This window comes from Ylistrum balloti, unplaced genomic scaffold (genome assembly GCF_031769215.1).
Source record: "Ylistrum balloti isolate Yb309-2 unplaced genomic scaffold, AGI_CSIRO_Ybal_v1 Utg369590, whole genome shotgun sequence".
NCBI lineage: Eukaryota > Metazoa > Mollusca > Bivalvia > Pectinida > Pectinidae > Ylistrum > Ylistrum balloti.
This window is the reverse complement of record NW_026781876.1, coordinates 868978-891877: the sequence shown is the minus strand read 5'-3', so window position 1 is coordinate 891877 and position 22900 is coordinate 868978. Positions and strand designations below refer to the sequence as shown.

The 22900-nt window shown below is 40.7% G+C and overlaps 1 protein-coding gene across 1 annotated transcript in view; it reads left to right on the top strand.

The window, feature by feature from the left end:
- LOC132544614 (titin-like) overlaps positions 1 to 21002 on the top strand; it is a 154846-nt gene extending 133844 nt beyond the window's left edge. The window contains exons 93-108 of the mRNA XM_060208240.1: positions 2 to 304; positions 440 to 745; positions 999 to 1295; positions 1930 to 2229; positions 2418 to 2717; positions 3067 to 3372; positions 3733 to 4023; positions 4298 to 4603; positions 5052 to 5348; positions 5497 to 5802; positions 5927 to 6229; positions 6564 to 6866; positions 7041 to 7343; positions 7758 to 8063; positions 8390 to 8695; positions 10323 to 21002. Of these exons, the coding sequence (XP_060064223.1) occupies positions 2 to 304; positions 440 to 745; positions 999 to 1295; positions 1930 to 2229; positions 2418 to 2717; positions 3067 to 3372; positions 3733 to 4023; positions 4298 to 4603; positions 5052 to 5348; positions 5497 to 5802; positions 5927 to 6229; positions 6564 to 6866; positions 7041 to 7343; positions 7758 to 8063; positions 8390 to 8695; positions 10323 to 20851 (15062 nt within the window). The 3' untranslated portion in view covers positions 20852 to 21002. The remainder of the gene's footprint in view (position 1; positions 305 to 439; positions 746 to 998; positions 1296 to 1929; positions 2230 to 2417; positions 2718 to 3066; positions 3373 to 3732; positions 4024 to 4297; positions 4604 to 5051; positions 5349 to 5496; positions 5803 to 5926; positions 6230 to 6563; positions 6867 to 7040; positions 7344 to 7757; positions 8064 to 8389; positions 8696 to 10322) is intronic.
- Positions 21003 to 22900: the final 1898 nt, after the last annotated feature.

Below are 22900 nucleotides of genomic sequence, written 5' to 3'. Positions count from 1 at the left end.
GGTGTACCATCTTGTCCTGAAAATGTAAGAGTAACAGACATTGTGAAATCGTCAGCCACGCTTGAGTGGAGCGCCCCTGACAGTGACGGAGGATCACGTATTAACCGTTACCATGTGTACCAAAGAACAGATAAATCAACAGACTGGAGGAAACTTACTTCTGTGGACCGATTCACCACAATCACGACTATCAACAATCTGATGACTGACGAGACCTACTACTTTGCCGTCGCAGCTGAAAATGACGTCGGTATGAGTGAGAAGGCTGCCACTGCGAAGGGAACAACCATCACTAAGCCGATTGGTAAGTGACAAAATAATTGTGTTTGGTGGCACAGTTTCTGTATTTTTCGCTATCTCATATTTTACAACATATCTCTTGGCAGAATGCAACTCAGATCTTTATCAGATAAAAATTATTATTTTTTTTTTATTCTAGCACCTCCTTCACCACCTGTCGGCCCAATTGTTGTTAGCGATGTTACAAAATCATCAGCTAATATTGCTTGGCAACCAAGTAAGTCAGACGGTGGCTCTCCTATCACTGGCTACATCGTAGAGATGAGAGAAGGCTGGAGGATGTCGTGGACACGAGTGACAGAGGTGGCCAGCGATACCTTGACAACCACTCTCACCAACCTGCGTGAGGGACAAGAATACCATGTCCAGATTATAGCTGTCAACAAAGCTGGCAACTCCAAACCCCTTGAGGGCGATTCCTCTATCAAACCAAAGAGCCAGTACAGTAAGTGTTTTTTTCTGTAATAGGCTAAGCTCCAGGTAAAAAAAATGTGTGTTAACTATACTGAAAAGAAATAAATTTGGATGGGCTTATTACCGGGCATGGCCTCATTGCAATGGTTTTTCATGGACGAAACTTCAGTTTTCTTCAATATTTTTCCAGATGCCAGATAATTATGTATGTGTATTTGTTGGTTTACAGATAAGTACTGTGTTATTAAATGAATACACTTCTACTATAATTAATTATTTTCCAGAACCACCATCTGCTCCAAGAAATCTGGAAGCATCGGACATGAAGTCCACTTCACTGAGACTTTCCTGGCTTGAACCGGAAGACAATGGTGGACTGCCAATTAAAAGCTATCAGGTGGAACGTCGTGAGAAAAGATATGGTTCATGGGTCAAGGAATGCACTGAGAAATCAACATCCTGTAGTGTGCTCAATCTCCGTATCAACTTGGAATATTTCTTCCGTGTGTCTGCCTCCAATGACGAAGGTCAAGGTCCTTTTGTAGAAATGAACCAGCCAATTGTTCTCTCGCCCGAGGCCAGTGAGTATTGTGAAACAAGAGATTCTTATAGATATTAACAGATGTTTATAATGACGACTAAGGCTATCTGAAATGTTTCTAACATAGCAAGCAGCATAGTGAAGGAGAGGAGAGGAAAAGAAAGGGAACATTAGGGAATACAAGGGAAGGCAAGGGGAGGCAAGGTGGGGGAAAGGAGGCAATGCTTACTTTAAGGATTTGTCTTCTCTGGCAGTCCTCATGTATATCATCTAGGTTGTACTTCAGGTTGACTTATTTATTTCAAGTTTTTTTCCATCATCACTATCCTGACTCTTTTTTTGAGAACATGACATTACCCAGAACTTTTTTCAGAAATTAACAGGTATAGCCTATGAAGCAGAAGACACATCCAGAAGCACCTTATCTTTTTCTTTTTGAAATTTTATTTTTTATTGGTTCTATGTTAGAATTTCAGTTTTGGTTTCATCTTGATATTTCCATGTTTTCATTGGAGCTCTATTGCCAATGTAACAACTGTCAAACATCATAATACTTCTGGTGGTACCCTCTGATGATTTTGTCACCGATGTAAATGTAAAATTGATATTGATTAAGTTTTTTAATCAATTTCTTGTTTATAAATTTTAATATATTTCTTTTTGTCAATTAATAGCTGTGCCGGATGAGCCCAAGGGCCCCCTCCGTCACAGTAACCTCGACGAGACAAGCGTGACCTTGTCATGGCTGTCACCGATGAATGATGGTGGCGCCCCCATCACATCTTACAAGGTGGAGAGCTGGTCAATGGATAAACCTTGGTCAGAAGTTGACACTACAGATGCCAGGACAACAACTCTCAATGTTAAACGCCTAACCACAGACAAGACCTACAAGTTCCGTGTATGTGCAATCAACCGTGTCGGAGCCGGCAAATATTTGGAGTCAGAACGCATCACACCAACTAAGGAACTCCGTAAGTTTGGAGAGATTTGATTCTGGACAGCTCTCTTATCACTTATTTTTCATGGATTATTTAATGTTCGATTTCAGGATAATATATTTGGTCATTTATTCTATAGTTTTCTGGGGTAAGATTTCCATATACATTCATGTTAAAGATTTGTTTCCATTGCAACTTGTGCTTGTATTTGTTTTGTATAGGCGTTCCTGGACCTCCTACTGAGCCAATTGTTGCTAAGGCATTGTCACATGACACTATTAGCCTCGAATGGAATGAGCCAGAAACTGATGGAGGATCCCCGATCACAAGTTATGTCGTAGAGCGTCGTGATCTCATGAGGTCAATTTGGACGTTTGTCGACCGTACAGCCAATCTGAACATCTTAATTAAGAAACTGACTGAAGGGTCAGAGTTCTTCTTTAGGGTGTCAGCAGTTAACAAGGTTGGTCAGGGTCTTCCATTGGAAACTCCAAAACCTATACTGATCAAGAGTCCATATGGTTAGTATAAATACTCTTTGAGAATTGACTGTTGAACTATTCAGATATTGTCAGCATTCCTGTTTCTTAGTACTTAACCTATATTGAAAAATCTTTCCATTCTTTAGTATCGTATATACATGTATTATAAAATAAAGATATATGTGATATATTAAATATGATGTATTTATTGAAAAATCTGATGAAATCAATATCCACACCAGACACTTCATTTTTAATTTTCTAAATAATGGAAAAGATATTTGAATGTTAAAATCAAAGTTTATCTTCTTGGACAAGATTCTCTTATATAAGATGTGAATTTTTTGGACAAATACAAGATGTTATGATCATGCCTCTTTCTTTCCAGACAAACCTTCAGCACCAGTAGGTCCACTCCAAACTACCAACGTCACCGCCAACTCTGTTGACCTCGCATGGCGACCATCAGAAAAAGATGGCGGAACTCCAATCACACACTACACCATTGAGGTGCGTGAAGTGCGTCGCTCCATGTGGGGCAAAGCAGGACAAGTGGAACCGGGAGTTAACAAGTTCACAGTGCAAAACCTTGTGGTAGATAATGAATACTACTTCAGAATCCGTGCTGTCAATGCCGAGGGCGAAAGTCCACCACTTGAAGGTCCCAGTGGAGTCAAACCAAAGAAGATTCTGTGTAAGTGACCGTATGAAATTTCATTTTTATGACAAAAGTTATCTTTTTATAAGTAGTACTTAAAAAGGAATTTTGTTACAAAGGAGTCAAAGTTAGGCTATTATTGTAAACTTTAGTTTCTCTAGCAGAACAAAAGCAAGTTTTATCAAATTTTTTTGACTGATTAAAATAATTTCAGAATTTTGAAAAAAGATTGATTGTTCTGTCTTTTTGCTTTCTTCTTCTGCATGATGGTAGTTTTGTATCAATGATACTTTACAGTTAAAAACTGTCTGGGCAAATTTCTATACCAACACATCACTGAAATTCTTCCTATATTTTCGAAATTAGATAAAGCTTTGATTATTGATGGCATTACAGCACTACCTGGTGTACCAAATGTAAACGTTGGACGAATTGGTGAAGGTGAGATAGGTGTAGACTGGACGCAGCCTGATAGCGACGGTGGAGCTCGCATCAAACAGTACCGTGTGTACATGAAGGATGAGAACACCTGGAGGGAGCTGGCGACAGTTGAACCCTACAGAGGTCACCACAATGTTACCAAGCTCAATCACGAACAGAAATATGTGTTCGGTGTGGCTGCAGAAAATTCCATCGGAATAGGAGAAAAGGGAGTTACCAAGCCTTCCTCTCCAAAACAAGCCCTTAGTGAGTATTGTAAAATTACATTACAAACATAAAGTTTATCATTTTGGGGCCCTTAAACGTACTGTTAGCAAAGGTTCACATTTGCTGCTATTACCTCTGCTCATAACATCTAATAGTGCTAAGTTATATATACATATTTAATTTCATAAAAGGTAAAAGAATTTCTAAAAGTTGAAATGGATGAAGTGACAAAAAAATATTTATCTTTAACTTTACGGTAGATTCAATTGTAAATTTTCATGAAATCAATTTTGAAATGATTTTTCGTTTAAAGCTGTACCATCGGCACCAGAAGGTCCTCTGGAAATTTCTAACATCCAAAAGAATTCTGCTAACATTTCCTGGAACCACAGTCTCTTCGATGGGGGTTCACCAATCACACACTATTCCATCGAGAGAAAGGAGAGTTGGAAGTCGAGCTGGTCCCCTGTGGATCGTATCCGTGCCAACAACACCACATACAAGATGACAGGTCTCAACGACAAGACCAGCTACCTCATCAGAGTCAAAGCTGAAAACAAGATTGGAAGCTCAGAGCCTTTACAGAGTGTTGAAGAATTCACTCCAAAGAGTCCTTATAGTAAGTTTTCATTCTGACAGACTTGTGATATCTCTACTTTATATCAGACATGTAGATTTGTGCTCCTTCTGGTATGTAGTCAGTCAGTGCAATATTTTGTCAAGGGCTTATCATCTTGCCTAAAACTGCCCTTTGATGCTAGTAACTATTGGAGAATGAAAAATGGTAAATTGTAAAAGTTGAATTAATTTAGTCCGTAATAAATTCAGACTCTCGAAACATAGTTGAGTATTTCTGCTAAAAATATTTTATGCATGATTGATCTTATTGCTAGGCACTGATTAAATGTCAGTAGAAATATTATTGTTGGATGAGGCATTTGCCCTAAATGGGGACGTAAATTTTGTGTATTGATTTATATATATATAACTTCCAGAAGAAAAAAACTGTAAGATACATAATAAGGAATACCTCCCAGTAGTTACTCTATTGAAAAACTCATTTTCAGGTGTACCATCTGCTCCTATTGGACCTCTGAAGGTCTCCAATGTCACCACCAACTCAGCAGTCCTCACATGGAAACCCTCAGAATCAGACGGTGGCAAGCCAATTAAACGTTACATAGTGGAACGTCGTGAGGGATGGCGATTCAACTGGTCAAAGGTTGACTCAACACGCTCTCTTTCAATTTCTGTCAGTGGTCTAAGGGAGGGAACAGAGTATTTCTTCCGTGTGATGGCTGAGAATGAGGAAGGCCTCAGTGAACCTATTGAGACTGATGCCGTCATTCCTAGAAAACAAGCAGGTAAGCTGATAAGATATAAGATTAATTATACCAGCTACCAGTTCAGTTATATTGCTTAAAATTATACAGTTGATATACATTTTCATTGAATCAATTAAAACTTTTCCATAACTAATTCAGAGTTCTCTCCCCTTTCTTGCCTCTCCAGTAAAACCAGGTCCACCTGCTGGTAAAATACATGCTAGTCATGTGACCCAAGACTCTGTAACTTTGGCCTGGAAAGAACCAACAGATGATGGAGGATCTCCAATCAAACGCTACATCATTCAAGCCCTAAACACACGCTCAGGAAATTGGGCAACAGTTGCTGAGGTTCCAGCCCGCACCTTCCAAAAGATCATAACTGGTCTGGAAGAAGGTGTGCCCTATGAGTTCCGCATTTGTGCTGAAAATGAGGTTGGACTCGGTAAACCAAATGAGTTGGACGAAACAATTACTCCATCACGTCCAGCAGGTAAATTTTGTCCCTTCCTGATTTAGTAAAATCATACTGAAAAAAAAAATTGTTTATTGGAAAAGGAATTCAAATTGTTTTGGGAACTTCCTATGTCATAAATTTCATCAATTTCTGTCCACAGAGGTTCCTGGAGCTCCAAGAGGCCTCAAAGTCTTTGATATAACAAAGGAATCTATGGCTCTGTCATGGCAGCCACCTACAGAGGATGGCAATAGCCCATTGACAGGTTACATAGTAGACAAACTTGACAGTCAATGGGGAGGCTGGTCTCGTGCGACCAAACTTCCAGCCGATGTTACAGAGTGCACAGTGAGTGGTCTTATCAAGGGCCATGATTATAACTATCGTGTGTATGCTGAGAACAAAGTTGGAGTTGGTGCCCCTGCCGAATTGAGGAGTCTGGTCAAGGCTGTTAGTGCCGTAGGTTAGTATGTAAAATAATTAAAAGGTCAAGGTCAATAGTGTTTCTGCTTAGTAATTTGGTTACTCAATTTTGTTAATAATCTTATATCATGATTAAAGTGGTTGCTGAAACAATTCAACAAAGGATTATGATCCAGAGAATTGTTTTTAGATCAGAATTTCTGTTAGGCTTTTACACTATTTGATACAATTTTATTTATGGTTTTTCAATCTTCATTGAAAGAAATCTTCTTTTTCTTCAGCGATAGAAGATTGTTAAAACTGTTGTTTAGTTGCTGTTGTCGTTTATAAATATATGGTTTCAACTAAATACATCTGTAAAATATATATTACAGAGGTACCATCTAAGCCCAGAGACTTCCAGGTGACAGATAAGAAAGAAGATAGTGTTAGCCTAGAGTGGTCTACTCCTGACAGTAATGGTGGTGCTCCTATCACTCGCTACTGTATAGAAAAACGTGAGCCTGGCCGTGCCCAGTGGGTGAGAGTTGACAGTGTGTCTCCAAAGACACTAGGATATACAGCCAGAGGTCTTCTTGAAGGCCGAAGTTACATTTTCCGTGTCTTCGCCGAGAACTCTGAAGGACTCAGTGAACCTGCTGTGTTAGATAAGGCAATCACACCAGAACGTGCTCAAGGTATATATGAAATTTGGTAAAGATCAGGCATCTGTCAGAAATTTAACAGACAATGTAGTCATGAAAAAGGGTAATATTTGAATTATCATAGTAACTTTTAACAATATTCATTTAACATTCTGATCAGTGTATTTCTTACTGGAAGTTTATTTAGTTTCTATGCTTGCTTCACAGAAACACCAGGGCCCCCAGAAAACCTTGACGTATCCACAGTGAGCCACAATGCTGCCACACTTCGCTGGAAGCGTCCACGCTATGATGGCGGTGCTATGGTAACTGGTTATCTCATCGAACAGAGGGATGGTACTTCTGGCCAGTGGCAGCGTGTGAAAGAGGTAGAGAGTCATGTCCACTCACTGACCATTCGTAACCTCATTGATGACTATAGTTATGGATTCCGTGTTCGTGCCAAGAATGCCATAGGCCTTGGTGAACCAAGAGAAATTGACACTGCTGTCAGCACTAAGAAAACCATAGGTGAGTTAAAAGTAGGCAGGGCAGGAAAAATAAAGTTTGGTTGTGGAAAACCTAATTTAAAATTAGAAGGAACTGGTTTGTTTTTATTTTGGGTTTTCATATCTTCTGCTGTGTGCTTGTGAACTATGAAGAAATTCATTTTTCAATCTTTTATCACAAATTTAACAGAACATGAACTACAGCAGCCACTGGCAAATAAAAATACCAGCATATGCTATTTAATATAAGGCCACTGTACAAGGAATTAGGCTCTGGTTTATCCAGGAGTGAGATAGAGGTACTTTTCACATGATCACAAATATAATGTCAACATTAGATCCATATTATCATAATCCTAATAGTAACTACAATTTGTTATTAAACAATTTTGGTGTTATATTTTGGAATGACATTAAATGTTTTATCATAAATCAGAAAAACCATCTGCTCCCCGTGGTCCTTTGGACATATCTGACATCACTGAGGACCATGTACGATTATCATGGCGAGCACCTGAGAGGGATGGAGGATCAAGGATTTCTGCTTACATGGTTGAGAAGAGTGAAGCCCGTCGTCCCAAATGGTTGCGTGTGGCACGCTGCCCACCAGACCAACTCTCATTGGATGTGTCAAATCTCATCGAAAATGTGGAGTACTACTTCCGAGTGGTGGCCGAGAATGAGGCTGGCCTTAGCCCGCCCCTCGAGTCCGACAGCGCTGTAAAACCGAAGAGTAAATTTGGTAAGTGAAATATGTTGTGATTTTCATGATGAGAGACTCATATCATATTTGAAATAAATTGTTATTTTTAGCTCACCTGGCCTGAAAGGCTAAGTGAGCCTTGTGGCATACTGCAGTGTCTATCGTTCATCTGTCAGTCCTAAAAATTGCGACTAGTCATAAACAACTGAGAAGATTTTGACCGAATTTGGTCAGAAGCATTTAGGGGAAGACTTTGTTTGAATAGTGATATATGTGTACAAAAATCTCTCTTCTTGCATACTTGAGATCTGATAACAACGCTTTTAGAACTTTATAAACAGGGACATTTTGATTTGTTAATACAGGTCCACCTTCAGCTCCCGTTGGTCCAATCAAAGCCCTGAGTGTGACACGTGACAGCGTGTCCCTCGAATGGAGACCACCAAAATCAGATGGAGGCTCTCCTTTGACTGGCTATATTGTTGAGAAACGTGAGGGAAGTAGGCAATCCTACGTCAATGTGACGCGTCTAGCGTCTGACGTAAACATTGTCAACATCCCGGGTCTGATGGAAGGTCATGATTACTACTTCCGGGTCATTGCTGAAAACCGCTATGGAAGAAGTGCACCTTTGGAATCCACCTCTGCTATTACACCTAAGAGGATGTATGGTAAGTCTAACTTTCAAATTACATTATGGAAAAAATGTCCTTAACTTTCAGTCATACTTTGAAAAAATTGTCCGATAATTTGTTGCTGAACATCATCAGACTAGTGACATTCAGTTGTCCTCAGGATGTTTGTTCAAAATGTTAAAAAAAAAAAGGAGATTGAAAGTTGAGGATATTAACACTGTGATATTTGTCATGTAAGCTGAAGCTTAAAAACTAACATATTCATTTTGTTTATCATGATGTTTCATAAAATAACTCTTGGATCTCACAATAATTAAAACAATGTTGCTTTAGAAAAAACATTAAGATGAAATAATAAATATTAATGATTCACAATTTGTTCTGTATTTGAGTTCATTGCTGCTTTTATAATTTGCTGTTAGTAATCTTTGCTAGCTTATAATTTTGTTGCTGTAGTTTAGCTTATAAGGATAATATAAACAGATATCTTCTGTGCCAGCATGTTTTGCATGTGCCTACCTAATGCCTATTGTTGCCTGCATGTGCCAACATTGACTGTACAAATACATAAACCACTCATTTTGCGAGTAACCCAACAAACAAGTACCAATTTTCAGTTCATTAACATAAAAAAATTTAAAAGTGTTAGTTTTTTGATAATTATCTAAAGAGAATTAAAAGTTTCAAACCAGTTTCTAATCTAACAAGATTTGAAATAATTTGAATAATTTGACACTAAACCTATTTTGCTTTTAGAATTGTTTTGTTGATTTTAATGATTTATCAAATAATACTTCACATGGATATTCCACAAATTATGTGGACATTTTGCTTAAGGCTGTAAAACTTCAGCATGTGTTATATCGCTGGCTTAACATGACCCGTCATAATTTGTATGAATTCAAGTTAGGTACTACAGTTGTGCAGCTGTGGTCTTTTTTCAGAAGTGTTAATATAGCGTAATATTGGACTGAAGAATTAGAAATAAAAAGTCATATCCTGTGGACTTGTTGCCTTTATTCCTTTTTATTGTGTATCATTTGTACTCTTGTATACCTTCTATCATGCATCCGCTTTCCTCCATGTGAATCCTACAAATGTCCTGGCGACATAGATCCCTCGCAAAATGTACCACGACAAGCTTACTGAGTGTCATAACCTGGATAAATTTGTGTATTCCACCTTGGATTCTCTGTGTGCTGAACCATGGACGAGATCGTCCGCCAATGAACATCCCGAACATGTACATGTGTACCATCTTCAAAATGTCTTCAAACCTCGCATGCCCTTTTTAGAATCCAAAAGACGATTTTCCTCCCTCCTTCTCCAGATCTTCAGCTGGTGAGGTGGACTCAACAGATCCTATGTGACTTTTCTCCTTTTGTTGGATTTTCCTTGTTACTTGCTCCTCTGTAAACCTTTGTCCAGGAATGCACCTGCCGAACAACCTAAGGCAGTTCTATCTTCATGAAATACCTAGAATTGCCGTCTCCATGGATCCTTTACATTTCTCCAAGAATGTTCGATGAAACCCACATCCTCTTCACCCACGGCACAGATGACGTCAGTGAGATAAAAGATGAAGCACAATTGTTATAATCTCAGTTCTAGGATCCATAAAGTAACTACGCTGCTTGTTCATATTCGAAATCTTGCATTGTAGGCAAATCAGAGGATATACACACTGTGCAGTCTGTGAGAGCCTCTACCATGTCAAAGAAAATTAGGGCCATCAGCGAACCTCCTGTTGAAGAAACAGTTGTTGATTCAGTTTCTCGTAAAAGATATGTGCCCAGGGACACGAAATGGTTTGATGAGGTCCGTTCTGAATACATTTCTGTGTTGTCTCCTAAGAAAGTAATAGATACGACGCGCTACGAAGAACCAATGCACACAGTAGAATCTGTGAAAGCTGTTGTGAAGCGCAGAGGTGTTGAAATTATCAAACCCTCCCGAGCCATCAGCGAACCTCCAGTTGAAAAATTGGTACCAGAAGTCACTGAAAAACAGAAGGTGAACTTTGAAGAGGAATATTTCAATAAAGAAAGGGCTCGATATCTTGCTGCACTGGAAAGACCCAAACGTATGCAAGTTGATGAACAACCAGTGAAGACAGAAGGATATTTTACCCTGGCCTCTGTACAGTCAGACATTAGAAAGAAACAGAGCAGATCAACGAGTGAACCGCCAGAACCAATGGTGGAACAAGTCATCTCCAAGCGTCTTAGAACAAAACTGCGTTCAAAACAGGCGCCATATGCTGGATTGGAATTTGAAAGTGCCAGGACAGCTATGAAGGAAACACTGTCAAAGGCTGAGGCTATTGGAACTCACGGGGTAGTAGGAGCGAAGTGGGATCATCTTGGAGCATTCAATAAATACAAGGACCTATCACATAAAGAAGAGAGGAAACGGGATCGTGCTATCAGTGAGCCACCTGTCGATGAATATGTTGTAGAACAGAGAGCGAAGTTAATGGAAAAAACTAAGGTCAAAACATCGGAAGAGGATTTTGAGAAAGAAAGAACAAAGTATATGTCTGCACTTAGGCGTCATGAAGAAAGCGCAGTGGATTTGAGTTTTAAGAAGCAGACGATACACACATTGGCCTCTGTGAGAGCATCAGCAGAAGCCAGAGAGGCAGCAAAACCTCGCAAGCCAGAAAAACCATCACGTGCCACAAGTGAGCCTCCAGCTGAACTTGAACTACAGAAACCAAGCAAGACGTACAGACTTGCATATGACGATGATTGGTTCGAAAAGTCACGTTCAAGGTATCTCAGAGCACTTGAGAAACCTGACTTCTCTACAGAACAAATAGTGAAACCGAAACAGGAAGAAATCTTTACTCTCCAGTCTGTTAAAGATTCAATGTCAAAGAAGGCAAGAGACAGTCGAGCCACAAGTGAGCCACTATCCCCTGTGGAGGAAACTCCGTTGACAAAGCGTCTGAAGTCAAAAAAGACCAGACAACCTAGATATAATCAGGAAGCTTTGACACAGGCTAGAGCTGCAATGAAGGAAAGTGTGTCTAAGATTGAAACAATCGGAACACATGCTGTTACTAGCAAATATGATCACGTGAGCATATTGAACAAAATTTCAGATATCACTTTCGATGAGAAAAAGAAACGTCCTCGTGCAATAAGTGAGCCGCCAGTTGAAGCAGAAATAGAACAAAAGCCTCAGGAAAGACCTGACAAAGAAAAGAAGCGTGATTTGATGGAAGAAGAATTCAGACAGAGTAGGAAACAATATTTGACAGCATTGGAGAAGAAACGTGAGATAGAAGTACCAGATTTCAAGAAGGATAAGATCCACACCTTGGCTTCAGTTCAGGCGTCGGCCATTAGACATCAGCTAAGAAAACCAGAAGTAAAAGAAAAGGTTAAACTCAAAGAAGAGGAACCAGTTGAATCGAGGAAATCTTTCAGAACATATAAGATTTCTTACGATGATGATTGGTTTGATAAATCCAGATCAAGTTACATGTCTGTATTAGATAAACCAGCCGTCACAGAAACGCATGAAGCACCAAAGAGGAAGGAGGATATATTTACTCTCGATTCAGTGCACAAATCCATCAGAGAAAAGGAAAGATCTAGGGCCGTCAGTGAGCCCCGAGCACAATTTGAAACTAGTCCTATTGCCAAACGCGTCAAGAAGAAATTAACAAAACCATCCCGTGATGATTCTTTGGAACAGGCTAGGATCGCCATGAAGGAGAGCATGTCCAAAGTAGAATCCATTGGAACTCATGCTGCTGTGATTACCAAACGTGAGCCAGCTGTATATAAGGATGTAGAATACGAGAAACCAAGAAAGGCAAAGCAGGTTGTTGAAACAGAGGAAGTAGAGACAATTAAGGAACGACCAGAAAAGGCCAAGAGGATTGCAATGAATGAGGCAGAGTTTAATCAGAGTAGACTTGAATACCTTGCCAAATTGAAGCGTCCCACAGTAGAAATACCTGAATTAGCAAAGGAGAAGATTCTTACGCTAGCTGATGTACAGGCTTCCGCTCTCAAACGTCAGCACCAATGGAAACCTGCACCAGAAACCAAAGAAAAGGTGATGATTGAGGAGCCAACTGAGGCTAGAAAATCCTTCAGGACCTACCAAATCTCTTACGATGATGATTGGTTTGATAAATCCAGATCAAGTTACATGTCTGTATTAGATAAACCCACCGTCACAGAAACATATGAAGCACCAAAGAGGAAGGAAGACATATTTACTCTTGATTCAGTGCACAAATCAATCAGAGAAAAGGAAAGATCTAGGGCCGTCAGTGAGCCTCGAGCACAATTTGAAACTAGTCCTATTGCCAAACGCGTCAAGAAGAAATTAACAAAACCATCCCGTGATGACTCTTTGGAACAAGCTAGGATCGCCATGAAGGAGAGCATTTCTAAAGTAGAATCCATTGGAACACATGCTGCCGTGATTACCAAACGTGAGCCAGCAGTATATAAGGATATGGAATATGAGAAGCCAAGAAAGGCAAAGAAAGCCATTGAGCCAGAAGAAGTAGAGACCATAAAAGAAAGACCAGAAAAAGCCAAGAGGATTGCAATGAATGAGGCAGAGTTTAATCAGAGTAGACTTGAATACCTCGCCATATTGAAGCGTCCCACTGTAGAAATACCTCAGTTAGCAAAGGAGAAGATTCTGACGCTAGCCGATGTACAGGCTTCTGCTCTCAAACGTCAGCACCAATGGAAACCTGCACCAGAATCCAAAGAAAAGGTGGTTATTGAGGAACCAACTGAGGCTAGAAAATCCTTCAGGACCTACCAAATCTCTTACGATGATGATTGGTTTGATAAATCCAGATCAAGTTACATGTCTGTATTAGATAAACCCACCGTCACAGAAACATATGAAGCACCAAAGAGGAAGGAGGACATATTTACTCTCGATTCAGTGCACAAATCCATCAGAGAAAAGGAAAGATCAAGGGCCGTCAGTGAGCCCCGAGCACAGTTTGAAACTAGTCCTATTGCCAAACGCGTCAAGAAGAAATTAACAAAACCATCCCGTGATGACTCTTTGGAACAGGCTAGGATCGCCATGAAGGAGAGCATTTCTAAAGTAGAATCCATTGGAACACATGCTGCTGTGATTACCAAACGTGAGCCAGCAGTATATAAGGATATGGAATATGAGAAGCCAAGAAAGGCAAAGAAAGCCATTGAGCCAGAAGAAGTAGAGACCATAAAAGAAAGACCAGAAAAAGCCAAGAGGATTGCAATGAATGAGGCAGAGTTTAATCAGAGTAGACTTGAATACCTTGCCAAATTGAAGCGTCCCACAGTAGAAATACCTGAATTAGCAAAGGAGAAGATTCTTACGCTAGCTGATGTACAGGCTTCCGCTCTCAAACGTCAGCACCAATGGAAACCTGCACCAGAATCCAAAGAAAAGGTGGTGATTGAGGAACCAACTGAGGCTAGAAAATCCTTCAGGACCTACCAGATTTCTTACGATGATGATTGGTTTGATAAATCCAGATCAAGTTACATGTCTGTATTAGATAAACCCATCGTCACAGAAACATATGAAGCACCAAAGAGGAAGGAAGACATATTTACTCTCGATTCAGTGCACAAATCAATCAGAGAAAAGGAAAGATCTAGGGCCGTCAGTGAGCCTCGAGCACAATTTGAAACTAGTCCTATTGCCAAACGCGTCAAGAAGAAATTAACAAAACCATCCCGTGATGACTCTTTGGAACAGGCTAGGATCGCCATGAAGGAGAGCATGTCCAAAGTAGAATCCATTGGAACTCATGCTGCTGTGATTACCAAACGTGAGCCAGCTGTATATAAGGATGTAGAATATGAGAAACCAAGAAAGGCAAAGCAGGTTGTTGAAACAGAAGAAGTAGAGACCATAAAGGAACGACCAGAAAAAGCCAAGAGGATTGCAATGAATGAGGCAGAGTTTAATCAGAGTAGACTTGAGTACCTCGCCATATTGAAGCGTCCCAAAGTAGAAATACCTCAGTTAGCAAAGGAAAAGATTCTTACGCTAGCTGATGTACAGGCTTCCGCTCTCAAACGTCAGCACCAATGGAAACCTGCACCAGAATCCAAAGAAAAGGTGGTTATTGAGGAACCAACTGAGGCTAGGAAATCCTTCAGGACCTACCAGATTTCTTACGATGATGATTGGTTTGATAAATCCAGATCAAGTTACATGTCTGTATTAGATAAACCAGCCGTCACAGAAATGTATGAAGCACCAAAGAGAAAGGAGGACATATTTACTCTTGATTCAGTGCACAAATCAATCAGAGAAAAGGAAAGATCTAGGGCCGTCAGTGAGCCTCGAGCACAATTTGAAACTAGTCCTATTGCCAAACGCGTCAAGAAGAAATTAACAAAACCATCCCGTGATGACTCTTTGGAACAGGCTAGGATCGCCATGAAGGAGAGCATGTCCAAAGTAGAATCCATTGGAACTCATGCTGCTGTGATTACCAAACGTGAGCCAGCTGTATATAAGGATGTAGAATATGAGAAACCAAGAAAGGCAAAGCAGGTTGTTGAAACAGAAGAAGTAGAGACCATAAAGGAACGACCAGAAAAAGCCAAGAGGATTGCAATGAATGAGGCAGAGTTTAATCAGAGTAGACTTGAGTACCTCGCAATATTGAAGCGTCCCAAAGTAGAAATACCTCAGTTAGCAAAGGAAAAGATTCTTACGCTAGCTGATGTACAGGCTTCCGCTCTCAAACGTCAGCACCAATGGAAACCTGCACCAGAATCCAAAGAAAAGGTGGTTATTGAGGAACCAACTGAGGCTAGGAAATCCTTCAGGACCTACCAGATTTCTTACGATGATGATTGGTTTGATAAATCCAGATCAAGTTACATGTCTGTATTAGATAAACCAGCCGTCACAGAAACATATGAAGCACCAAAGAGAAAGGAGGACATATTTACTCTTGATTCAGTGTACAAATCCATCAGAGAAAGAGATAGATCAAGGGCCATCAGTGAGCCCCGAGCACAATTTGAAACTAGTCCTATTGCCAAACGCGTCAAGAAGAAATTAACAAAACCATCCCGTGATGACTCTTTGGAACAGGCTAGGATCGCCATGAAGGAGAGCATATCTAAAGTAGAATCCATTGGAACTCATGCTGCCGTGATTACCAAACGTGAGCCAGCTGTATATAAGGATGTAGAATACGAGAAACCAAGAAAGGCAAAGAAAGCCATTGAGCCAGAAGAAGTGGAGACAATAAAGGAAAGACCAGAAAAAGCCAAGAGGATTGCAATGAATGAGGCAGAGTTTAATCAGAGTAGACTTGAATACCTTGCCAAATTGAAGCGTCCCACAGTAGAAATACCTGAATTAGCAAAGGAGAAGATTCTGACGCTTGCTGATGTACAGGCTTCTGCTCTCAAACGTCAGCACCAATGGAAACCTGCACCAGAAACCAAAGAAAAGGTGATGATTGAGGAACCAACTGAGGCTAGAAAATCCTTCAGGACCTACCAGATCTCTTACGATGATGATTGGTTTGATAAATCCAGATCAAGTTACATGTCTGTATTAGATAAACCAGCCGTCACAGAAATGTATGAAGCACCAAAGAGAAAGGAGGACATATTTACTCTTGATTCAGTGCACAAATCCATCAGAGAAAAGGAAAGATCAAGGGCCGTCAGTGAGCCTCGAGCACAATTTGAAACTAGTCCTATTGCCAAACGCGTCAAGAAGAAATTAACAAAACCATCACTTGATGACTCTTTGGAACAAGCTAGGATCGCCATGAAGGAGAGCATTTCTAAAGTAGAATCCATTGGAACTCATGCTGCCGTGATTACCAAACGTGAGCCAGCTGTATATAGGGATGTAGAATATGAGAAACCAAGAAAGGCTAAGGCAGTGGTCTATGGACCAGAAGTGGAGACAATAAAGGAAAGACCAGAAAAGGCCAAGAGGATTGCAATGAATGAGGCAGAGTTTAATCAGAGTAGACTTGAATACCTTGCCAAATTGAAGCGTCCCACAGTAGAAATACCTGAATTAGCAAAGGAGAAGATTCTTACCCTAGCTGATGTACAGGCTTCCGCTCTCAAACGTCAGCACCAATGGAAACCTGCACCAGAATCCAAAGAAAAGGTGGTTATTGAGGAGCCAACTGAGGCTAGAAAATCCTTCAGGACCTACCAAATCTCTTACGATGATGATTGGTTTGATAAATCCAGATCAAGTTACATGTCTGTATTAGATAAACCAGCCGTCACAGAAATGTATGAAGCACCAAAGAGAAAGGAGGACATATTTACTCTTGAATCAGTGTACAAATCCATCAGAGAAAGAGATGGATCAAGGGCTGTTAGTGAGCCACCTGCTCAGTTTGCTTTTGTGCCAAAACGCGTAAAGCATAAATTGCCGAAAACCTCTGCCATTGATTCATTAGAAGAGGCAAGGGTAGCCATGAAAGACAGTATTTCTAAGATTGATTCTATTGGAACTCATGCAGCTTCCATTCCCAAACGAGAGCCTGTTATATATAAGGATGTTGAGTATGTTATTCCGAAACGTTCTAAACCTCCTTCTCAGCCAGAAGAGGTCGAAGAAATTCCGAGGGCAAAAATGGAAAAAGAAAAGAGAAAAGCCATGAATGAACAAGAATTTAACCAGATCAGGAATAGTTACCTGTCAACTGCCGCCCCACGTAAGATAGAATTACCAGATTTTATCAAACCTAAGATCCTCACTGTGGCATCTGTTCAGGCATCTGCAATGGCAAAACAACAGAAGAAAGAAATTCCTAAACCAACATTGGTTAAAGAACCTGTCGAGAAAGCTGTGTCTAGGAAGACATATTCAGTTGTCAATGACGATGATTGGTTCCAGAAATCACGATCTAATTATATGCAAGTTCTCGAAAGGCCAGCTCAACAGGAGATTGATGTGCCTAAACCTGTGATTCAAATGCACACTTTGGACTCTGTTAAAGCTGAATTGAAATCTAAAACTCCCAGAGAAGCTTACATAGCCCCTGTTCAAGAGGAACATACCGTCCAAAAAGCACAATCAAGATTACGATCCAAAAAGCTTGCAAAGCTGGAAATGGCCTTTGAACAAGCCCATCTAACAGCCAAACAAAGCAATGCTTTAATCTCTTCGACGGAGACTGTTTCCTCTGAGCCATCCTATAGTAGATGGGATCACTTGGCTGCATTCAATAAGTACATTGATGTGAAGGAAAGACAGCAGGTTGAAGATATCAACACAAAGGATATTTCATTTACTAGCAGAGCATTGAGTGAGCCTCCAAAGGTGAAACAAATTATCAAGAAACCTGTTGTTACGATGGACGAAAAAACTTTCCACGATTCAAGATCAAAATATTTGGCTGCACTTGAGAAGAAAGGGGACCTGAGTTCCACAGAGTTCAAAAAAGAGAAAATCCACACATTAAAGTCTGTGAAAGCAGAGGCTGATTTAAGATCTCAGAGACTTGCACTTAAAGCCAAGGCAACTGTACCAGATAAGGTTAATGTCGAGTTGCAAGCAGGCAAAGTTCCAAAAATGGCATACAAACTTGCTTATGACAACGAATGGTTTGAAAATTCCAGGGCAAGATACCTTACAGCACTTGAGAGACCCACAGAGATCGATGAAGCTATGGAAAGGTCAGTGGATACTACAGGTCGCGGGGATAGGATCCACACATTACAATCGGTGAGAGCTGCTACTGACGCCAAACAAAAGAGTGTAAGTTTTGACAGCACACCAGATACTGGTACTCCTATTGCTGCAAAGAATGTCCGATCAAGGCAAAGAGCTAGAAAGCTTAACACTCTTGAAGACTCCTTTGCAAGATCAGCTGCCGTGTTACGTCAGAGCCAGGACATGATTGATGCTTTATCTACTCGCGAGGTGCCTTATAGTCGATGGGATCAATACAGTGACATCAAATACGACAAACTCACTGATGACATACCTGTCAGTGATCACTCTCTTCAGCTTGTCAGATCAGCCAGTCAACCTCCTGTACTTGATAACATCAGTAAATTTGACGAGGAAATGGAAGAACGAATGCGGATTTCATTGTCAAAACGGGACAGTGAAACGCAACGGCAGTATGAACAAGAACAGCTTCAGGCTTATCAACGAGAACATGATGCATATTTATTAGGCAAAAAGAAAGATGTTATCAATACAGTGGCAAGTGTCCGTGCTTCTGCTCAGGAACGTTTAGAGGCACGTAAATCACTGGAAACTCATCAGCGAAGAGCAAAAAGTGAGCCTCGTACAGAAAAAACAAGTGGGCGTAAATCCTATTTGGAGATTAATGACGAGGAATTTGAATCTTCCAGAGCAAACTATATGTCTGTCTTAGATAGAACGTGTTATTCAACCGAGACTGAAACAAATGCAAGTCTACAAAGAGATAACTGGTACACGCTCAAGTCAGTACAAGCAGCTCTGAATACTAAGGAGAGAAGCAAGCAGATTCCCTCTGCGCAGTACGCTATTACTGAAACTGAAACCACACGTGCTGCTAAGGACTTCAGAGCGAGACTCCGAGCCAGACAGACTGCAACAGACGTTGCTACTACTCGTATAACTGTAGAGGAACCACGCCCTACTTTTGACTCCCATTATAGCAGATGGAATCATCTCGCTGCTTACACCAAATACAGTGGTCTTAAAGACCAGCTGACTGAAACCAGTGACAATTTGGATATAAGATCATTCAGGGCATCGAGTGAACCCAAAGACATTCCTGATTTTAGCAAATTTGATCAGGAGATTTCTGAGAGATCCAAACGCACTTCTGCTAAGGCTCAAGAAGGTGTCTCCTTACAGGAATCCAGGAATAGATATCTCCTTACTTTACAACAGCAGGAAGATCTACATAAGTCAAGGTATGATCTTAGGAAAGATATAAAAACAGTGGAAGCTGTGAAAGCAGCAGCTCTTGAGAAACTTGAGGAAGAGAGGGTGAGAGAATTGCGAGCATCGCGTGCTTTAAGTGAACCAAGAGCTGAGGTACGACCTCGGAGAAGCTACAAACTGGACATAGATGATCAATCTTTTGAACAATCAAGAGCCAACTACATGTCTGCATTGTATAGAACTGACTATACAACAGATACAGAGACAGTCGCCAGTCAGAGAAAAGCCAATTGGTATACACTGAAGTCTGTAAAAGCAGAGTTGGACACCAAACAGCGAGATGCCAAATTAGCAACAGAACCGTACATTATTGGTGAAACAGAAACAACGCTTGCTGCAAAAGATTTCCGTGCCAGACTGCGTGCAAGGCAGGCTGCATTGGATGCTTCAGTTGTTACAACTCCCACGACTTTTTCTGCACCAAAAACTGCTTATGATTCCGACTACAGTAGATGGGATCATCTGGCTGCATACACAAAATTCAGTGGCCTCAAAGATCAGCTGAGTGACACAGGTGATGTCTATGATGTTAGATCTTTAAGATCACTTAGTGAAACAAGGGAAATTCCTGATTATAGCAAATTTGACAGAGAGATGGAGGAAAGAGGCAAGCGCACATCAGCCAAAGCTCAAGAGGATATGTCTTTACAGAAAACAACAAACCAATATCTCCAAACTTTAAAACAGCAGGAAGACATATATAAATCTAGGTATGACATTAGCAGAAGAACGAAGGATATCAAGACAGTAGAAGCCGTGAGAGCAGCAGCTCTTGAGAAACTTGAGGAGGAAAGAATGAGAGAACTCCGAGCAACACGTGCTTTAAGTGAACCAAGAGCTGAGGTACGACCTCGGAGAAGCTACAAACTGGACATAGATGATCAATCTTTTGAACAATCAAGAGCCAACTACATGTCTGCATTGTATAGAACTGACTATACAACAGATACAGAGACAGTCGCCAGTCAGAGAAAAGCCAATTGGTATACACTAAAGTCTGTAAAAGCAGAGTTGGACACCAAACAGCGAGATGCCAAATTAGCAACAGAACCGTACGTTATTGGTGAAACAGAAACAACGCTTGCTGCAAAAGATTTCCGTGCCAGACTGCGTGCAAGGCAGGCTGCATTGGATGCTTCAGTTGTTACAACTCCCACGACTTTTTCTGCACCAAAAACTGCTTATGATTCCGACTACAGTAGATGGGATCATCTGGCTGCATACACAAAATTCAGTGGCCTCAAAGATCATGCTGAGTGACACAGGTGATGTCTATGATGTTAGATCTTTAAGATCACTTAGTGAAACAAGGGAAATTCCTGATTATAGCAAATTTGACAGAGAGATGGAGGAAAGAGGCAAGCGCACATCAGCCAAAGCTCAAGAGGATATGTCTTTACAGAAAACAACAAACTGAGTGACACAGGTGATGTCTATGATGTTAGATCTTTAAGATCACTTAGTGAAACAAGGGAAATTCCTGATTATAGCAAATTTGACAGAGAGATGGAGGAAAGAGGCAAGCGCACATCAGCCAAAGCTCAAGAGGATATGTCTTTACAGAAAACAACAAACCAATATCTCCAAACTTTAAAACAGCAGGAAGACATATATAAATCTAGGTATGACATTAGCAGAAGAACGAAGGATATCAAGACAGTAGAAGCCGTGAGAGCAGCAGCTCTTGAGAAACTTGAGGAGGAAAGAATGAGAGAACTCCGAGCAACACGTGCTTTAAGTGAACCAAGAGCTGAGGTACGACCTCGGAGAAGCTACAAACTGGACATAGATGATCAATCTTTTGAACAATCAAGAGCCAACTACATGTCTGCATTGTATAGAACTGACTATACAACAGATACAGAGACAGTCGCCAGTCAGAGAAAAGCCAATTGGTATACACTAAAGTCTGTAAAAGCAGAGTTGGACACCAAACAGCGAGATGCTAAATTGGCAACAGAACCGTACGTGAAAAGCAGAGTTGGACACCAAACAGCGAGATGCTAAATTGGCAACAGAACCGTACGTGATTGGTGAAACAGAAACAACGCTTGCTGCAAAAGATTTCCGTGCCAGACTGCGTGCAAGGCAGGCTGCATTGGATGCTTCAGTTGTTACAACTCCCACGACTTTTTCTGCACCAAAAACTGCTTATGATTCCGACTACAGTAGATGGAATCATCTGGCTGCATACACAAAATTCAGCGGCCTCAAAGATCAGCTGAGTGACACAGGTGATGTCTATGATGTTAGATCTATAAGATCACTTAGTGAGACAAGGGAAATTCCTGATTATAGCAAATTTGACAGAGAGATGGAGGAAAGAGGCAAGCGCACATCAGCCAAAGCTCAAGAGGATGTGTCTTTACAGAAATCAACATCGCAATATCTCCAAACTTTAAAACAGCAGGAAGACATATATAAATCTAGGTATGACATTAGCAGAAGAACGAAGGATATCAAGACAGTAGAAGCCGTGAGAGCAGCAGCTCTTGAGAAACTTGAGGAGGAAAGAATGAGAGAACTCCGAGCAACACGTGCTTTAAGTGAACCAAGAGCTGAGGTACGACCTCGGAGAAGCTACAAACTGGACATAGATGATCAATCTTTTGAACAATCAAGAGCCAACTACATGTCTGCATTGTATAGAACTGACTATACAACAGATACAGAGACAGTCGCCAGTCAGAGAAAAGCCAATTGGTATACACTGAAGTCTGTAAAGGCAGAGTTGGACACCAAACAGCGAGATGCCAAATTAGCAACAGAACCGTACGTTATTGGTGAAACAGAAACAACGCTTGCTGCAAAAGATTTCCGTGCCAGACTGCGTGCAAGGCAGGCTGCATTGGATGCTTCAGTTGTTACAACTCCCACGACTTTTTCTGCACCAAAAACAGCTTATGATTCCGACTACAGTAGATGGAATCATCTGGCTGCATACACAAAATTCAGTGGCCTCAAAGATCAGCTGAGTGACACAGGTGATGTCTATGATGTTAGATCTATAAGATCACTTAGTGAGACAAGGGAAATTCCTGATTATAGCAAATTTGACAGAGAGATGGAGGAAAGAGGCAAGCGCACATCAGCCAAAGCTCAAGAGGATGTGTCTTTACAGAAATCAACATCGCAATATCTCCAAACTTTAAAACAGCAGGAGGACATATATAAATCTAGGTATGACATTAGCAGAAGAACGAAGGATATCAAGACAGTAGAAGCCGTGAGAGCAGCAGCTCTTGAGAAGCTTGAGGAGGAAAGAATGAGAGAACTGCGAGCAACACGTGCTTTAAGTGAACCAAGAGC